At 39.9% G+C, this 19,909-nt stretch overlaps 1 protein-coding gene across 1 annotated transcript; it reads left to right on the forward strand.

Annotated features, from left to right (window-relative positions):
- Positions 1-7,527: 7,527 nt before the first annotated feature.
- Positions 7,528-18,098, forward strand: LOC137255694 (peroxisome biogenesis factor 10-like). Its single transcript, XM_067793184.1, has 7 exons — positions 7,528-7,714; positions 8,930-9,010; positions 11,012-11,088; positions 12,534-12,782; positions 13,555-13,712; positions 14,915-15,059; positions 16,796-18,098. The coding sequence occupies exons 1-7, from the start codon at positions 7,606-7,608 to the stop codon at positions 16,868-16,870; spliced, it is 894 nt and encodes a 297-aa protein (XP_067649285.1). The 5' UTR covers positions 7,528-7,605; the 3' UTR covers positions 16,871-18,098.
- The last annotated feature ends 1,811 nt before the right edge of the window (positions 18,099-19,909 follow it).

A 19,909-nucleotide genomic window follows, 5' to 3' on the forward strand; every position in this document is an offset into this window, starting at 1 on the left:
AGGTAAACAGGACAACAAAAGGTATAAAATATTTATTTTAAAATACAGTATCACCAACTTGATCACCTTCTAACAAGATGACACATTGGAATCTTAACCACAGCTGTACGCAACTCGGATCTTCACGGGTCTCATCTCATGACCTGCTGGCAGATCACGGAAAGAGGCTAATGGTGACGAATGTTTCGTATAGGCACTATGTAATACCACTCATCTGTAAAAATATCTAATGTATTTCTCTCAATAATACAATCAGCCTTCACGGAAGCTCCGTTATAATTTATTACCCCAAAAGTGAATGAATTAATGCAATGTTACGCTCTATCGGTCGAACATTATTTCAAGGGCACCCCTTAGGGTTATGTCCCTTGAAACTCTCTTTACGAAAATCCTACGCACAATTGCGATTGAAATCGAAATCATTTAGGCAAACACCGACAACATCGCTTGCGACTGTTTTCGATGTACAGAGCAATTGCTTGCATTCCATATGTGGCACGCATTCTGTGTTTGGAAGCTGATCGCCTCGAAGATTCAATTATCGATTTCTGGTAAGGGATAATAAGTCTTTCATTGTATCAATAAGAAGCTGAAGTGAGTGCATATACTCCTATACACAGAACATAAGCCACAATATTGTCGAAGTTGTGTGACTTTGTGCCTTTAATAACATCGTTTAAAATTCCTGGTATCGGATAGAGTATACCACGGTTATAATAATCTCAACGGAACCAAAATTGTAGTTCCTTATAACTGCTAACAAGAAATAAACCATCCGTAAATGTTCGACACATCCATTAGTTCGTGTTAAGCGTGTTTCCGATAAAAAGGAGGAAGCGGTACTTGTTAAATCGAATCGAAATATCAAGGCAATTTTCCTCTGCTCGTATGATCTTGTATCCAGGGCTGTTTTATAGCTTTTGTGGCTTCTAATCTCTGTTTGGACAATAATTTTCAAAAATAAAAATAAAAAACAAATAAACTAAACTTTTGCAATCGTTTATGATTAACATATATTTCAAATTTAAACAAAATCGGTAAAGGAGTGAAAATTTTAGAAAATTCTACCGCTACTAGTTACATAACATACACAAGGTGAATTTGTAAAAATTCTATCCCTACACTCATTTTTGAAAATTATTGTCAAAACTGAGATTCGAACACCAGTGTGTGGGATAATATTTGTATGTATGAAAGTATCCAAAGAACTTTCTGATAGCGAAATTAACCTCGTGTAAACGTCAAATAATATTGTTATATAGAGATAGATATGTTCTTAATCTGTCTTCAGTGTTTGTTTGTTTTTTTTCTTTTATTGCTTCTTTGTTGGGTTTTTGTTTGTTTGTTTGTTTTGTTGTTGTATTTTTTTCATTGTGCTTTTATGCCTCGGACAGCAATATCAGTCATGAATAATCGACTCTAGATAAAACATTCTAGTGAGTTTGTCTGGCTATCGCTATGCATCGTGGCGATCTATAATCGTAAACTATATGTCGATCAATCATCGATTAACATCGGAGAAGTAACTTTGAGCAAAAATCCCCGAGAATCTGAAATATACTTCACTGGTGGGCGGTGACATGTTCACTCATGGATCATGAAAATGATCTAGAAGCAACCGTTGAATCAAAGTATTACAGTATATACCCTTGTATATTCTGTGAGTAAATTAAAGAGTCTATCAGAAATGTTTGTTTGTTTGTGTGTGTGTGTGTGTGCGTGCGTGCGTGCGTGCGTGCGTGCGTGTGTGTGTGTGTATGTATGTGTTTATTCTTTCTTGTATTTTGCTATAAGTAGACATCCATGGCTCTGAAGGAAAATACTGATATAACTTGTTGCTTCCCTTTTGAGTGAGGATGTATTGATGGGTATTCATATGTAAATGTGTGGCCATGAATAATGTAAACAAGGCGCAAACAGGGGCTTTAACGGGGCGTAAACACTCAGGGGCCTCTGTGGGAAGGGCCCCACCGGGAATCGGGAATACATTAAAAACAACGTCCTTCCGCCAAAGGACAAACCGCTAATACGTAATTTCTCACTGGCTAACTAAATTGCGTTTGTTAATAATAGCGAACATGTGTGTTATCTTGGGTGATTAATGAAACAGCACACCAATGTGAGAAACCTGAACGATATCTCACTTTTTCGTATATGAAACTGTTAAAAGACACAAGGCATGTCATGGGATTCTGTATTAGCTACAGATGAATGACATATCGTCCCTCTATGTGGATAATGGTGGATACATCGGTTGCACTTGGGGCGTGTGTGTGAATTATGGTTCACTTTGGCAAGCCTTAAATTGTCTAGGCATTACAGTCATGTTATAAATTCACGCTATGAATAAGCAGATCGTGTGCTTTTGATGAAACGCACGCATATATGATAAAAGAACTAGTTAGGACTATGAGACAAATTATAAAGACGTACACTGACATCGTTATTTGTCAGCCCTAACCTTTTTATCAGTAGCAGATGATTAAACTTCAAAATGTTTTCATTTGTTATCGAAGATGAAAATATAACTGAAAGTGAAAACGATTCCTTCTTCGTTAATCAGTTTACATCAAAAAGTTCTAAGCCTACATAACGTCTAGACTGATGGCACCAACTAATCTTAGGAGACTCAGTGTTGTTGGACAGTGCTCTTTATCAGCATTTCCAGTTATTTTACTCATATAGATCAATTAGTTCGATAGTAACAGGCCCTTGAAGCATTTTGGGGTATACATACGAGTATAGTGTGAGAGATGTTGAGGGCTGGAGTTCTGATTTTGCCTGACAATGCCTCGGCTCACACCTCTCGATTGGCAAAGTTTGCACTACATCAATGTGACTTCGAAGAACTTCCACATCCTCCATATTCACCACTAAAAGGGACACCAAAACCACATCTACCACTAAAAGGGGCACCAAAACCACATCTACCACTAAAAGGGGCACCAAAACCACATCTACCACTAAAAGGGACACCAAAACTACATCTACCACTAAAAAGAACACCAAAACCACATCTACCACTAAAAGGGGCACCAAAACTACATCTACCACTAAAATGGACACCAAAACCACATCTACCACTAAAAGGGGCACCAAAACTACATCTACCACTAAAAAGGACACCAAAACCACATCTACCTCTAAAATGGACACCAAAACTACATCTACCACTAAAAAGGACACCAAAACCACATCTACCACTAAAAGGGGCACCAAAACCACATCTACCACTAAAAGGGGCACCAAAACCACATCTACCACTAAAAGGGACACCAAAAAAACATCTACCACTAAAATGGACACCAAAACCACATCTACCACTAAAAGGGACACCATTAACACATCCACCATTAAATGGCACACCACCGCATCCACCACTACATGGTGCGGCACCGCTACGTTCCCAACGTGGCACAACACCATAACTGGGACACTACATCCACAGCCGCCACTAAAACGCACACCACCAATATATGGGACACCACAATCATATTCACCACTGAATGGGACACCAACATCACCTCTTCATGGGATGCCACCACCATAGAAACAACATTGGGCACCATCACTTCCCTACCACATGGGACAATACCATCACATCCACAACTACATAGGACAACTCCATCACTATATGGGACAGAACAACCACAGCCGCCACTAAATGGGACACTACTACCATGTCCACAACTATATGGGACACCACCACCGCATCCTCCAGTACATGGTACAACGTTACCACTGCAAGTAACCCCACCACAACATGGAACACCGCAACCACTACAAGGGACACCACCACAACATATAACACTGCAACCACTACAAGGGACACCACCACAACATATAACACTGCAACCACTACAAGGGACACCACCACAACATATAACACTGCAACCACTACAAGGGACACCACCACAACATAGAACACTGCAACCACTACAAGGGACACCACCACAACATAGAACACTGCAACCACTACAAGGGACACCACCACAACATAGAACACTGCAACCACTACAAGGGACACCACCACAGCATAGAACACTGCAACCACTACATGTTACACAACTGCAAGTATCTGAGAACCACCAAACACCACTTCCACATTAATCTGTACATGAGACACCACCTTTACCACCACTACAAGGGACACCACAACCATTTCCACCACACAGGACACAACCACTACTACCACATCCAGCACGACATAGTGCATTGCCCCACAACAGGAGACATCACCTCATCCACCACTGCCCTGTATAATGCCACCACTACATGGGACACCACAACCACCGACATTACATGGAACACCACCATATCCACCACTACATGGGACAACGCCACCACTACAGGATACTCCAATACAACATGGGACAACGCCACCACAACAGAGTACTCCAACACAGCATGGGACAACGCCACCACTACAGGGTACTCCAACACAACATGGCACACAGCGAACACTACATCATCATCACATGGACATCATCACAGCAACATGAAACACGACCACGCCCACCACTACATGAAACAGCAATACCGCCGTATGGACAACACCTTATCATCAACATTGAACACCACCACATCCACCATCCTTTCGACTTTTCCTTTGGAGATTGGTGGTTGTACAAACAAAATATCATAATCAGTTTAAAATATATTCAGTTGATGGTGTATACTTTACAATCTAGGTAAATTACAAGCTGTAAAGTTAGAAGCAACGTCTGTGACTACCTGAAAGCTTTTGACGCATTAGACAGTGTATCCCAAATAACATTTCAAGTTAATATTTTTGTAAGAGAGGTCAAAATAACGATACTTTGTGAATGTAATGGCAATACGATTAAGAACAACTACCTAATATATCAACCAAATATGATCATTCGTTTAGATAAGAATAGGGAATTCTTATCGCTGGGGTCCCCATGGACCCCAAATGTACTGTTTTACATTGCCTACATGGAGCAAAAACCTTTATTGACTTCCTGAATGGTATGCAAATCACGCATCAGTTTTATTTAATATGTGTGTCACGTCCACTCATGATATCGAAATCCTTTCAAAAAGGATTGTGTGTGTTGGGGAACAAATTATTTCTTTTGGCTTAAGTTTCAAATGATGCCTAGCTAGTGAAACCCAAGAAGGGAGCTCTCAAGTATAATTCATTGAAGGTTAGCTGACTGAGTATAATGCTTTATCGATATGTGACTTGGTCGCCATGTACCACACAAAAATTGTACATTTGTTTTCCTTTAACGTTGGACATATGACGTCAACAGTTCCTATAGAACCCCGTCCCTGGTCGAGGCTGTATGAAAGATATCATCTGCATTCATCATGGTGACATCGTGTCATCAGACCAAGCCCGTCCAGGCAAACACTAACGAAGAAGTTTATATATATGACATTACACAATATAGTTAGTCCAATCCGTAGATACACTATTGCTGTCGTCATATATTGCGAGTGTCATGCCATACAGACCGTGGAACAAATGTACCCAATGTGGCCCATGCAAGTATAGAATGTGTAGCAAATTTACGCTGTCCTACATACCCTGAAACAAATGTACCCAGTGCAACCTATGCAACCTAGAATATGTGGCAAGTCTAGATTATCCTGGTCTCAGAAAAATAGATAAAGTCTCTGGGCTCCCTCATTGTATTTGCTTTCAATTCCAATGTTTTTTTTTCTGTAAAACGTGCCATTTCAGTGACAATCTGTTAGTTTGTTCCTTACGTTATGAGATATTTGGTTAATAATTCAAGGATCAACACTACCAGCATTGTAGTGCATGTCAGTGATCAATGATAAGGAACACTGCTTACCGACAGGTTGAAACTTGATCTGTCTGTCAGACAACTGCAGTGTGTGTAACAGAACTCGTTCATTATAACGGACAACACTGAAGGAGCAGTGGTCGCTGATGGTCATCTCTCACAGGTGTGGATCACCTTGCATCCTAACGCTTGTGATGCCATGGCGTCTCACAACAAGCGGGTGGACTGTTGACGGAACACTTGTGTTCTGCGGTGTTGAGAACGGCATGCTTGTATCCGGTATATAAAGGTAGTGAGCTGATTTATTCACAGCAGGTCCTCAAAACCTATACAATGTTCATATGACCGTTGCGCTATGACTGAAAGCAACTGTCTCCTGACTAAATGTTCTCTTAGTGACTGACGACTTACAGTTAAACCATTGAACTTGCATAGGTAACAAGGGACATTTTTACGTTTGCCAAACATTTGTATTAAGTTTAATTGGTTAATTTGGTTTAATTTACTCGTTGCTTAACGCCCTCCCAACGACTTGTTCCGTTGTGGTCAAATGCAACAAATATCATATTTGGGATTTCACTTTCTTAGTAAAAGTACAGATTCTAGTACGTTTTTGGTTGAGTCCCATTCGGGATTCGAACCAGCACCCTCAGAGTCAGGCATCTAATCGCCAGCACACAAAGTCAGCCGTCTAGCCCGCTCAGCCACCGCAACCTCCACAAAAATGGAAGTCGGACCAAATTCAGGGAGTTGTTACCAAATTCAGGGGCCACTACGGGACAAGGCGTTGAGGTGATGTGAACGTACTTTGTACTTTACTAAGAAAGTGAAATCCCAAATATGACATATGTTGCATTTGACCACTTTCTAAATGGCATCGTGTAATTAATAATTCCATTAACCATAAATCATGACCAGTCCCACAATTTGCTTTTTGGCTGACTGACTTAACTGGGTGACATATTTCATCGTTTCCCAAATCGAGTAGATCGGCGCTCATGCTGGATCACTGGATTGTCGATGTTTGTTTCTAGGAATATGGTCATAATTTGTAGAACAGCTATTATACTTTGTTTGAATTATTTGTTTCTAAATCAACATCCAGCATTTTTACAAAATTGATAAAATTATAGTGAATGGTCTCATATGCTGAAAATATGTGTTTATTTCCCTAAATTGTAATTGGTTGCAAATCAGTTCATATATACAGTTTTAAGTATTCGTCATTATATAGATGGTTAATGATTTAATCATTGCTTATAAGACTTGTACAGTGTTTACTGCGGTGCAGCGGTATGTACAGCATTCCTCTGTGCTGCTATGACCCTATTGAGTTTTAATTGATGTTTTAATTTGACAAGACTGAATAAAGCAAGAGCCTTTTCTGCTCAATTTCCCAGGCAGGGACCCTATATTTTGTTGTCTTTCATGTATATCATTCTCGGATATTTGATAGTTTAATTAATAACGACATATTATTTCAAAAATAATATATATCAATGCTTTACGAAACCTGTTGTTTTCTAGTAGGATTGACTTATATATGGCTGTTCAGATAAGCACCCAGTTCGGCTCACCCCAATCAAACCTTCTTCCGTCACCTGTAATATTACGAGCCAAACTGAATGCTAATCACATGGAGGGACGCATGGTCACAACGTTATCATTCCATGTTCCGTGGAATAAACCGAGAAGAACCCAAATGAGCAGATGGTTTATTTTAACACGGTCTGGGCCCATCACAGTTACGTCCCTTTGCACGCATGGCGCCGAGGTGCAAAGATTGTTTTGTCTGTCGATCGGTATTAGAACACACAATGTAACAATGTTTCGACGCTCAGGCACGGCTGAAGTTTTGCGGTCGCATCAGAAAGATGATTATCACTTGTCATACCTGAGGACACATGTTGCCGATATTGTTCAGACACTTGCAGGTAATTTATCACAAACTCACAAAGACACTCGGTTTCAACAAATTTTCACTACGCTAGCTAATGAAACCCACCAGGTAGATCTGATGCCATCCCTCAACAAAGTCAAGTGCCATGTCAAAAAATCATTAGCTGGTTCTTGATTGTATTGTCAGCGCATATGCCATCTATCTGACCAAGTTCTGTGACAGTAATTTGAAGAATCGGGTTTAGGTCTGACATTCCATTGATTGTCACATTTCCATCATATCCAGCCTTGGTCAAATCATATTTAGATATGTGATGACTAGAGTCATGACATATTTACACAATGATTTGATTTTTCATTCAATTATGTCTGATATTCATCATGCCTTGGAGGTCACGTTTTGTGTGGATCTAGTGAAGCATGTGTAAAATCGTCATTTCAAGTACGGCAACTACAACTGCAGACCATTATCTCTTAAATATTGGTATTCTCCAAAACATAAATTATGGACTGTCTGCTATGCAAAGATATATTTGGGCTGTTAATTTGGAAACCGTGTCTCCTGGTGAAAACTTTGAAGTTTTTAGAAGTCCTGTCTTTTGTAGTGTAAATTCTAATAAACTGAGAAGATTTTAGTCAAATTGGGAATTTTGTCACAATAGCCTTCAGCTTTTGGGCAGAATATAAGTCTCAGAGCACGTCTAACTATGTCCCATGTCATGGCATTTAGATATTTATAACATCTATGTATATTGTGTATGTAAATCTATATTAAGCTGAAACTTCATGTCTCATTGGGCTGGCATTAGTCAAGACAAGCAGCCAGCAGCCATGTAGATGCATGTCATTATAGTGAGTGAGTTTAGTTAAGCCACTTTTAGCATTAATGTTGAAATATCACATGAAGGGACACCAGAAATGGACTTCACACATTGTACCCATGTGGGGAATTGAACCATGGCCTTCAGCCTGAGTGATCACTTTAACCACAATACTACACGGCACTCTTTCGTGCCGTTATGGAGGAACGATAGATGGCAGATCCAGAGGAGGGTGCACATCCCCTTTTGTATTGAAATTTTGTTAAATGACTATTGAAAATTGGGTGAAAATGAAGTGTGCAATCCCCCTATTCTCAGTAGTGTGCACACACACACACCCACACACTACCCCAACCCCCCTTCTCAAAAAGCAGTACCCGCCCCTGTTATACCCCATTTCAGCTGACTGTACCAGGTCGTTTGTTCCAGGGGCTCGGAGATGGATGCACTGGAGGAAGGAACTTGACCTCCTCTCAGACATCGGTTACTTCGTACTCACAACTCTCTCAGGTAAAACAAGAACTTATAAAGTTTGTTAAAAGTTAACATGGTCTTCATTAAGCCGTGCTTATTGTAAGAGGCGGCAAATTGGATTGGGTGGTCAGGCTTGCTGCCTTGGCTGACATGTCCTCTTATCCCACTTGCGTAAACCAGTGCTCATGCTTTAGGTCATTGGTTTGTCAGGTGAAGACTGTTATATTACAGACTACCTCCATATTGCTGGAATATTGCTGAATATGGCATTACACAACAAACATTCAGGAATTCCAACAACCGTAGTGAAGAGAACTTCTGCGATTTTATGTCAGAACGTGTATCATAAATACTTCTTCTGTCATTTCTTGTATTTCCATTACCCCTTATCTTCCAGGGCCCACATTTTTTAAGCTCTCTTAGCTCTAAGATAGTCATAAGTTAATGTTAATGTATAAGTGAGTGAGTGAGTTTAGTTTTATGCCGCACTCAGCAATATTCCAGCAATATTACAGCGGTCTGTAAATAATCGAGTCTGGACCAGACATTCCAGTGATCAACAACATGAGCATTGATCTGCACAATTGGGAACCAATGACGTGTCAACCAAGTCAGCTAGTCTGACCACCCGATCCCGTTAGTCGCCTCTTACTGCATGCATAGTCGCCTTTCATGGCAAGCATGAGTTGCTGAAGGTCTATTCTACCCCCGGGACCCTCACGGGTATGTTAAAGGTCACATGCAACATAAAATACAACTTTGCAGATTCTGATACCTTTCGGTATGCACTTACTGAAACAAATCATCAAAAATGCCAATTCAGCCTATAAAGTTGAAAAAAACGTGATGAAAAAAAAGCCTGCGAAATCGGAGTTCTAACGATTCACTAAATTTCCCCCAGCGCTGGGGGAAAAACTGGCTTCAACAGCTGCGCTTATAACGCATGCGCAGTGAACATGTTTGCGGAGCTTGAAACAGTATGCCTGCCCAGAGTATGAGGCCGTGAGCAGTAGTCGAGTCTTGGTTGTGTACACAAAGAAGTAAATAATCTACTTCTTACATAAAAAAAACTTGTTGATTGTGGTAAGCATCCTCTGTCACAGAGTAAGCTCAATGTCTGGCTTATTGACACCTATATGTCTGCCTGCCTGTCTGCTAACGACAATATGCAATACACAGCTTCAACCATTGACCACACACAATTTGAACTTAACACCTATCAGGCAATACGCCATAAACAAAATAAATTGATTTATGACTTGTGCTGTCTCTGCCACATTATGTATTGAGACAGGTGTGATACTTGTACACATGACATGTTTTTATGTCTGTGTGTTGCTAACAAACTATGTGTACAGCCATTTTTCTCGGATGACTGGATCTGACAGAAACTCTTGTCAGTTTCCAGTCCTGCTTTGTACTTGCAGCAAATACAATAAAAGAAGTTGTTATCCATAAAGAATCTTACTTTCTTGTGACTCGCCATACTTCTAAAATGCGCATCAAACTGATCATTTTTCTGTACACACAATGAGCCCACAGCGTATCAACAGATGAACCAGCCAATCGGAAGCCATCGTTACACTTGAGTGCACCCGCTATGACTAGGTTCGGTCTCCTGAAGGCTTGTTTTCGAGGGAAGTAAGCCCAAGTACAAAATATTGCACTTTTGAATCGCGATTGTACACATATAATTTTGTTTGTTTATTTTTTACGAGCAGCAATGTATATTATATGTCATTGATAATTGTATTTTAATTATATTTGATTTTTTGGTTGCATGTGACCTTTAATGTATAATGTGCATGGGACTTACGACCACCTTAGTGCTAAGAGAGGTTTGAACATCTAGGCCCAGGACATGATCAGTGATAAAATACCCTGAATATTATGGCTTGTATTTGACTGATAATGTATCCAAAATTCTTCAGTACTTAGTCTTAAAGGTCAGTGTTATTATTTTTCTGAATTTTGAACCAGATATTGTCCTTTTCCAAATTTGCCTATGTTATTGTGACTTTTATTTTGTTTATTAAGGCTGCCAGACTGTTGGGGAGGAGTATGTGAACATAATCCAGACTGACCGAACTCTGCGTGCACTGCCAGCACAGTGGGTGAGAACAACTGGAAATACCAGTGCTTTGGGGCACCTGTGCCATGATCTGATTTGCTGTCAAAATGTATACAAAGTTTACCAGGAGATGGGTTATGTAATATAATAAAATATGCAAACTAAATCATAACACCCAATAACCTTTAATACACATGCTTTCACATACTTGTGATCAAATTTCAAGAACATAATACTACAGTCTCTAAAGGAATTTAGAAGTGGAGTGGAGATATTACGGATGTTTAGCATCTTTATTCTCAGGGACATGACGTTTCAAAGTATATTCTTAAGTGAGTGAGTTTAGTTTTATGCAGCAGTCAGCAATATTCCAGCTGCATGGCTGCAGTCTGTAAATGATCCAGTCTCGACCCAACAGTCCAGCGATGAACAGCATGAACATCAATCTACACAAATGAGAACCAATGATATGTGTCAACCAAATCAGCAAGCTTGACCACCTGATCCCATTTGTCGCCGCATAAGACAAACATGGGATACTGAAGATCAATTTTATCCCTGATCTTCATAGGTACAAAGTATATTCTTGCTCTTCCATAAGGGGAATGAACACATGAATCAGTTACAGTGTTAAGATAACAAAGAAAGCTAGAAGTTCATTGAGACTGATCGGTAATGGACGTCTAACTCCGGGGATTGAACCAAGTGTCAGTACTGATGCTGGGATAGCCTAGTGCTCGAATCATTCGCTCGCCATGCCGAAAACCCGGGTTGGATTCTCTACATGGGTACACTGTGTGATGTCCTTTTGTGTAGTCCCCAACATTGATACTGCTGGAATAGTGTTAAAAATCACGTATCCCCCGAGGCATCAATGATGAGATAATAGCAGGTTATGAAACTCCATATAATTTCAGCCAGACCATAGGGCTGGTTACATGTGTAACTTGCCAGCCCTGATCGAAACTTACCTGGCCGCAAGATATCTTCATATACATGTCTAAATTTTAACCCAACCGTCAGACAGGTTAATGTGAGAATATGGCAGTCCGTGTTGAAAATATCCCATCCCGCCCGCCCGGCAGGTATTTTGAATGCTGATCATAACGATGCGTACTAACAAGAGGAACCAGCATCACTCAACATAATCATAACATGCGACTAACAGGATTGGGTTCCGTGGTCAGGCTCGCTGACTTGGTCATCAGTTCCCAGTTGTGCAGATTGATGCTCATGCTGTTGATCACTAGATTGCCTGGTCCTGACTTGATTGTTTACAGACTTCCACCATATAGCTGGAATATTTCTGAGTGCTGCATAAAACTCATCTCACTCACTCACTCCACATAACCTCTTGTTAATGATATTGTGTAATCTTCCCATCTTGACTGTGAGTATGAGGCGGCATGTTCTTTCTGACCATTATGAGTAGTTAGGCTCAGGTTGGTCATATTTCAGACACAACCATATGTTATGTTGTTTTCACAGCGAAGAGTTCTCATGGTCTTGCTTCAAGTGGTCGCCCCATATGCTCTCCAGAAAAGTCTGGAAAATCTGGAGAAGAATCTGCGAAGCACTTCATCACCAAACATGTCTCCGAAGATGAGAGAGTTCCTCATTGAATCCCTGCCTACATTCCGTCACATCATCCTGGTTCTTCACAGGTGTCACTTGGCGATCTTCTACTTGGAGGGGATGTTCTATCAGCTGGCCAAACGCATCAGTGGGATACACTATGTAAGTGGTCAAAGGGAGGTAACTTCAGGTGTCAGTGTTAGGTAAGCTAGATAAGCTGATCGACTGATTGACGGATTGTTGTGTAATGCTGCACTCAGCAATATTCCAGCGGGGAATGGCAGCAATCTGTCAAAAAACAAGTCTGGACCAGAGAGTCCAGTGATCAACATCATGAGCATCAATCTACACAATTAGATGACTTACGGTACAAGGGATATAACTTGGGAATAACCTTCAAGTGATATTAGGGAATAAACCATGGAGATATGGTGGGTGAAGGAAGGATATCTTCAGACAATAAGGACAATGCAAGGGAGATAACCTAACCTTATTGTTTTGTGTCATATCTTATTGCTAATATACCATACTTTTCAGAATGAAAAAGTTCTCGCAAACCAAAATTGTTTACTTTTTAGCCATTGTGCTGTGATATCAAACATCTAGCAGGTTACATGATTACATATCTTACATGACTCTAGTACCATGCATCTTTGTAATCTGATTGTTGTGTCATCTTTGTCATATATTACCACACCTATATTAAATATCTTTGAAGCCTGTTGAGGCATTGTGTACTCCATTAGTTTAAGTCTTTGCTGAAGACCTGCAGTTCTTAAATGGGGACAATGTGTGTAGTCTATCTTGAAATTGCTGGCGTATTGCTACAAGCGACTTCAGAACTCACTCCCTCATTGTTGATATATTGCTAAAAGAGTCGGAAAGACGTACATACACACTCCAGGTGGTCCTACAGTTTTGGTTCTTTGTTTAGGTTCAGTACGTGGCCAAGAAAAGTGATACCGGCACGGACCCCACATTCCGCATCCTCGGCTGGGTGTCACTGTTGCAGCTGGCTGGCAGTGTAGGGGTGCAGCTGTACTGTCTCTTGAGGAACACCCCTAACACAACGCTCTCACGACGACACAATAGGTGATTTCTGATCCCGTTAACTGCACTCTTCAGCAACCTTGATTGTCTTAAGACAAGTCCAGGGCCCCATTCCTCAAAGCGATCATTACACTACTGTCGTAAGTCTGTTAAAGTATAGGAGTTGCGATCACCTTAGTGCTACGATCCCTTTGAGGATTGGGTCCCTGGGGAATAGTTGAGATGTTGACTGAAATATTTACATGATAGTCATTGCTCCTGCTTGTCCAAAACCGTGAAAATTCGGGTTTGAGTTGATCTTCAGCAACCCATGCTTGTTGTAAGATAAAGAGGCAACTAATGGGTTCAAGTGTTTAGATTCGCTGACTTGGTTGACACATGTTATTAGATCCCTACTGCGACTTCCCCTTCATGTGGAACACCTGTGTATATGACACAGTGTAAAGTGAAGCTAAAGTGAACACTGCATCGCTTTCGTTGCAATAAAACCACACAATTCAATGCTGTAGGTAATAAATGTAACTAAATTAATTTCTGATTTCAGACTGATTAGAAAGTGCACATAATAATTCTTTAGAATTCAGACTTGGTGGCATGTACCTGAAAAAAAGACATTATTAGTTGAAAATCAGTTATCTTTGTAACTTGTTTGACCCCCAAATTTAGATGTTGACTTTGGTGAGTCAACCTGAACCGCAGATATGAATGTCTAAAGGGAACCCTGGATCATGATGTAAATCAGTGGAATATCCAGTCCAGATTCAATTATTTATAGACCATTGTCATTCAGCTAGAAATTGCTGTGTGCGGCATTAAAGTGCAAACAAGAAACACAAAAAGTGTTAGTTCGAATTTAAAATTCTGCCGAAGAGTACCAGGTTTGAGCATTCTGCTAGTATTCTGGATTGGAATATAGGCCCTTAGCAGATAATGCTGGTGGATAGACGATGAAGTGGATCAAGTGATTGTTTGGTGATATTGTAACACATCAATGTTTAAACTACCAGTCACTTAATTCTCTTGTCCTTTTTGGGGTAGCCACGTGGTTATAGCTTTTGCTCATTACGTTGGAGTCCCAGGTTCTATACCACTAAAGTGTACAATGTGTGAAGCACATTTCTGGTGTCCGCCATGCTATTACTCGAATATTGCTAGAAGCGGTGTAAGACTAAACTCACTCACACTTGTCCTTTATCTAATATAAGCAGACCATTTATGACGCATATTTTTACTGTTACTTGCAGCATGTCATCTGAGGAGGGTGTATCTGAGTTGGTGACGCCAGACAGAAAGTGTCCTCTGTGTTTGGAGGGGAGACAATTCTCTACAGTAACTCCATGCGGCCATCTGTTCTGCTGGAAGTGTATTCACGAATGGTGTCAGACCAAGGTATTGTTATATGACATTCAGTCCTATCTAGTGTTTGTAGCTATATGCTACAACCAAAATGAAATATTTTGAATTTATATGTTACAATACAACAGAATATAGTTTATTAATGTCTCACCATTTGCACAGGAGAGTTAAAATGCAGCATTTTGACTCTAACAAAAATTTTGATGATAATAATACAAATGCGACCAAAAAGGGTTATCAGAGATTATATATTACACAATTAGTGTACTTTATAAGTATCTGAAAGGGATATAATATTACACTTTATATTATAAACATAAACACAATATAAAAGTATTAAGGCCAGACCAGTTTTATTTCTTGTATTATGGATCCGATTGCTATATTTTTTCTTATAGGCCATAAGTGTAAACTCACAAGAAAATATGGTTTAGGTTATTTTTCACCCATATTCACTTCATAAAGTGCCAAAACTAAAATACTTTGCACATTTAGAAGGAAAATTACTTTGGAAATTTTATTTTTATGTTTTTTCCTGCCTGCCTCTAGGTTTTCAGAGGACAAAAATACAGAACACAAAAAATAAAATTGGTCTGGCCTAAAGAAAAATATTAAGTCTATTGTTAAATTATAAATGAAGTAATTTTCTGTGCATATACATTTTGAAGCTCATGCTTCCTAAAAGTGGTAAATTAGATTTATTTTTTTTTTTGAAAAGGTAATATTTACAGGAGTATTAGTAAACATATTCTTAAAACAGAAAGTATGGATATCGTCATAAGAGGGATATTGTAAAAGGAATCATGTTTCGTCTTAACTTAGCATGTACTGTGAATTGTATTTTTTGTCAGAAAATTTTATGGTGGAAAAAAAGCACCTAAACTTTGGTTTATCAGGTTATGTTCAGTGGTTTCAAAAGGAATAGCTACCGGGCAGTGATATATCTTTGAGCTGAATATGTCACCTACTTGAAATGTGAATGGCTTTTCTCTGAGAGCAGATGGACTGTGAACATCAGTTTATAGCAAGGAAACTTATATTACACTGATAGATGTGTTGTGGTAGATGACAAGTTTTAATGTTCAGTAACCTGTGCTTGTCATGAGGCAACTAATTGGGTTGTCAAGCTCGCTGTCTTTGTTAGCACATCTTTCCCAATTATGCTGTTGATCACTGGATTCTCTGATCCAGATGCAATTCTTTACAGACTGCCATCATATTATTGAGTGCAGTTTTCAATAACATGTAAACAATAATGGCAAGCCCATTTATAAATGTCAGTTTGATTAATATTGCTTGTTGATTATAACTGCTCTGAGCAGTAACCCAGAATATGATGACTGTATTAACTGTGGGCCAGATAATCCAGTGAAGGACATTGGAGCAAAAATCTATGCCTCTGGAATATGATATTGTGTGTTATGCTCCAAGTAACAAGCCAATCCAATTATTCTTGGTTTCCTGAAGATTTGTTCTAACCGAGATCTTCATGGGTATCGCCTATCTGCAGCCCATTAGGATTTGAATACGTTCCCTACAACCTTTGCTGGTCATAACAGGTAATTTAAGGAATCAGTTGGACAAACAAGGACTCGAGGTTTGAAGAACTTGTTCTTTGCACAAATATCAGATCCTGGATTGACTGGTTCAGGGTTAACTCTATACAGGTTTTAGTTATGCAGCTAGAAAATCACAAATTGTGACAGTGAAAATGGGGTTCGACCCATTATTACTCAAATAAGCATTGACCTTGTATTCTTGTGTCGCAGGCTGAGTGCCCCCTTTGCAGAGACCAGTTCCAGCCACACCGGCTTGTGTTCCTCCACAACTATGATATGTCCTGATACTCCTCCACAACTGTTACACATAAATCTTAACGCACCTTTGATCATGAGAGAGACCCCTGTCTCTCTCAAAGTTGTGATGTTGGAGAAAGGTGAAGGACTTGTGTCAGTGACAAAGCATTATCCAGCAGGAAGTGGTGTGTGTTTGAAAGGATGGTGGCTTTCAGCAGGATGCTATCAGATTCCCTGGATCCAAGATATCCAGTAAACGTTGATGGCGAGGGTCTCTATCATGAGTGACAATGACAGAGACACTCACACAACAGCGCTAACCCTGGAAGAAATGGAGATGCAAGGAATGGCTGTCTGCTAGCCAAGGGAATATTTGTCTAAAGAGGTTTTATCTGTCAGTGCTGTTTAGGGGTCTGGATTGCACACACACACACACATGCATACTACATACACTGAAGATATTTTCTTCATTAGTGTCTCCCTGCAGCTGTCAGTTGTATGGGTGTGGTGTGCGTGCGAGCATGTGCCACCACAAGTAAATGTGTGTACATGTGTGTTTGTGTGCATGTGTTCATGTGTGTCGATGATATCATGTGCAGGATAAATATGGATGAACTATTTTGAGACGCATTGCTGCAGTATATATTTCCCATCATAAGTTTACATTCCCCAGTGTACATGTAGCCACTCACTTCAGGCAACTGTTCTAGAATAAATTTTGCAAAATATTCCATGCTGTTTAAAGGTGCTGTTTGCACACGAACTGATGCATTGTAAAATAAATTTCTATCGATGAAAAGATTATTGTCTAGAGTTCAATAAATGGTGAAAATTGGCGAATTCTTCACAAAACTTTACACCAAAACGCAGCTGTTCACTTGTACGATACTTGCACATGCTTTATAGCAATTTTAAGTGTGATCCACATGCAATTTATTTGAATAAAGTTTGCAGTTGTTTCCCAAGTTAGTGGAGAAATCAATGTTCAATTTGACCATATGTATAAACATATATCGTATGTTTTGAGCAAGTCTAAACTTTTAATTGGAAGTGTATTAATCCTCTTTTCAATTTTTATCCTTGTAAGTGACTTGTTGCAGTGTTACAGCTGCAGGTCATGCCAAAGCCTGATATGTCAAGACTTGTACTGAACCAAATTGTTATGGTGTGAAAGTTTGTTTGTTTAATAATGTATATGAAGATGTGAAAAAATGTGTAAAAATGTGTTGTGTTTCTGAGAAAGAAAACTTTGAAATGTAGTAAATCAATTATTTTACTGCTTGTACTGTTATTTCTCTGTTGAGATGGGATGGATCATTGCACATCATATTAATCACTGGATGGTCAGGTTCTGACTCAGGTACTTAGTGGGTGGCGTCACATAAGGCGATTGCATAGAAACAGTCACTTTAACCACAGGCGACCCCTGAAGATCCCGAGTAGAGTAGGTCTTCAGCCACCCATGCTTGTCTAGGATGCGACTAACGGGATCGCACAGTCAGGCTTGCTGACTTGGTTGACACATGTCCCCAGGTGCACAGATCAATACTTATGCTGTTGATCACTTGGCTGTCTGGTCCAGACTCGATTATATAGAGACCGCTGCCACATAGCTGGAATATTACAGAGTGCGGGGGAAAACTAAACTCACTCACTGATAACACTGTAGCGAAATTTGGGTTGCGCAGGTAGGAATAATCTATGAATAGGACAGGATAGTAAATATGACCGCATAAAAATTTAGTAGCCAGTTGAGCCACTGAGTGGAGATTTGCTGGCCCGACTGGATTTTTACTATCCACGAGCTAGCGGATCAGTTGCTATTTCACACACGGTTCAACTAAGCACTATTCAGGTGCCCCCTACTGTGATATTGCTGGAACAATGCTCCCAGATTTACTGTCAAAACATTTGCGAGATTAGAAATCTCTGTGGGATAACATGTTCAAATATTCACCTCGAGGTGTAGTAAGCAGGTTGGTTTATGAGAGGAAATATCGTATTTAATGATTTCTAAAAAATTGAAGCATGATCCTTGTTTTACAAGCGTACTACATTTGCCAGAAAAAGAATGGGGGCATAATGTACTGGTTATTCGAGATTTTAGTAAAACAACAGGGCTCCACTCGAATATAGACAACAGTTAAGCCGATCTTATTTTGCACATTACCGTTCAGCGTGACGTGTGGACGCTTTACTATTAGACTACCTCCACCGCCCCAATTTTGCTTGCCAGTCAGGCTAGATACTCCTGGTAGTTGCAAGTCCACAAATGATTCACGTGCTCAAAATTTGAATGAGGAAACTAAACACAAGTTTAAAAATATCATAATTTATCAGGCCATACTCTTGCATGATTTAAAAGGGAGTGAGTGAGTTGAGTTTTACACCGCTTTTAACAATATTCCAGCAATATCAGGCCCCCCGTGGGGAATCGAAACAGTCTCTTCATCGTGACGAGTGGGCGCTCTGACCACCAGGGCCTAGATTTTAGCGCTAAGATAGTCTGAAAAGCCACACATTAACATGAACTTATGACTATCTTAGCGCTAAGTGAGCTTCGAAAATCTAGCCCCAGGCTACCCCCACCGCCCCACACTACATGTGAGAAGAAACCATTATCTAATCACACGCACGAACGACTGTTTTAAGTGTTTATTTAACAATCGTAATAAATATCCATTTTTATCAACAAATCAAATGAACATTCGTGAACAGGGTGCTGTTGTACAAAAGGATCTTAGCGCCACGTTTATCGCAGCTCCCCTACTTCAAGTAGACGTTAGGCAGTCTTCGGGGTACTTAAGTTCACCGTAAGCCCCATACCTCAAGTAGACGGTCGACAGTCTTGACGCTAAGTTCACCTTGTACAAAGAAAATAAATAAAAAAACAAAACAAATGAAAAGTAAAAACTCATACTTAAATAAAATATTGCTCTGTTAACAAAACATAAATAATCTCATCATCAGTACCTTCCTGTCGATGTCTCCATCAAGAAAGTTCAACGAAGAGCGTTGGGACTGTCCAGAGTCAGTCGAGTTGACGTTCTGTTTGGACCGTCGCCACGAAAAGTAGCTTGACTTGTC

The sequence above is a fragment of the Haliotis asinina genome, chromosome 11 (assembly GCF_037392515.1).
Source record: "Haliotis asinina isolate JCU_RB_2024 chromosome 11, JCU_Hal_asi_v2, whole genome shotgun sequence".
Lineage (NCBI taxonomy): Eukaryota > Metazoa > Mollusca > Gastropoda > Lepetellida > Haliotidae > Haliotis > Haliotis asinina.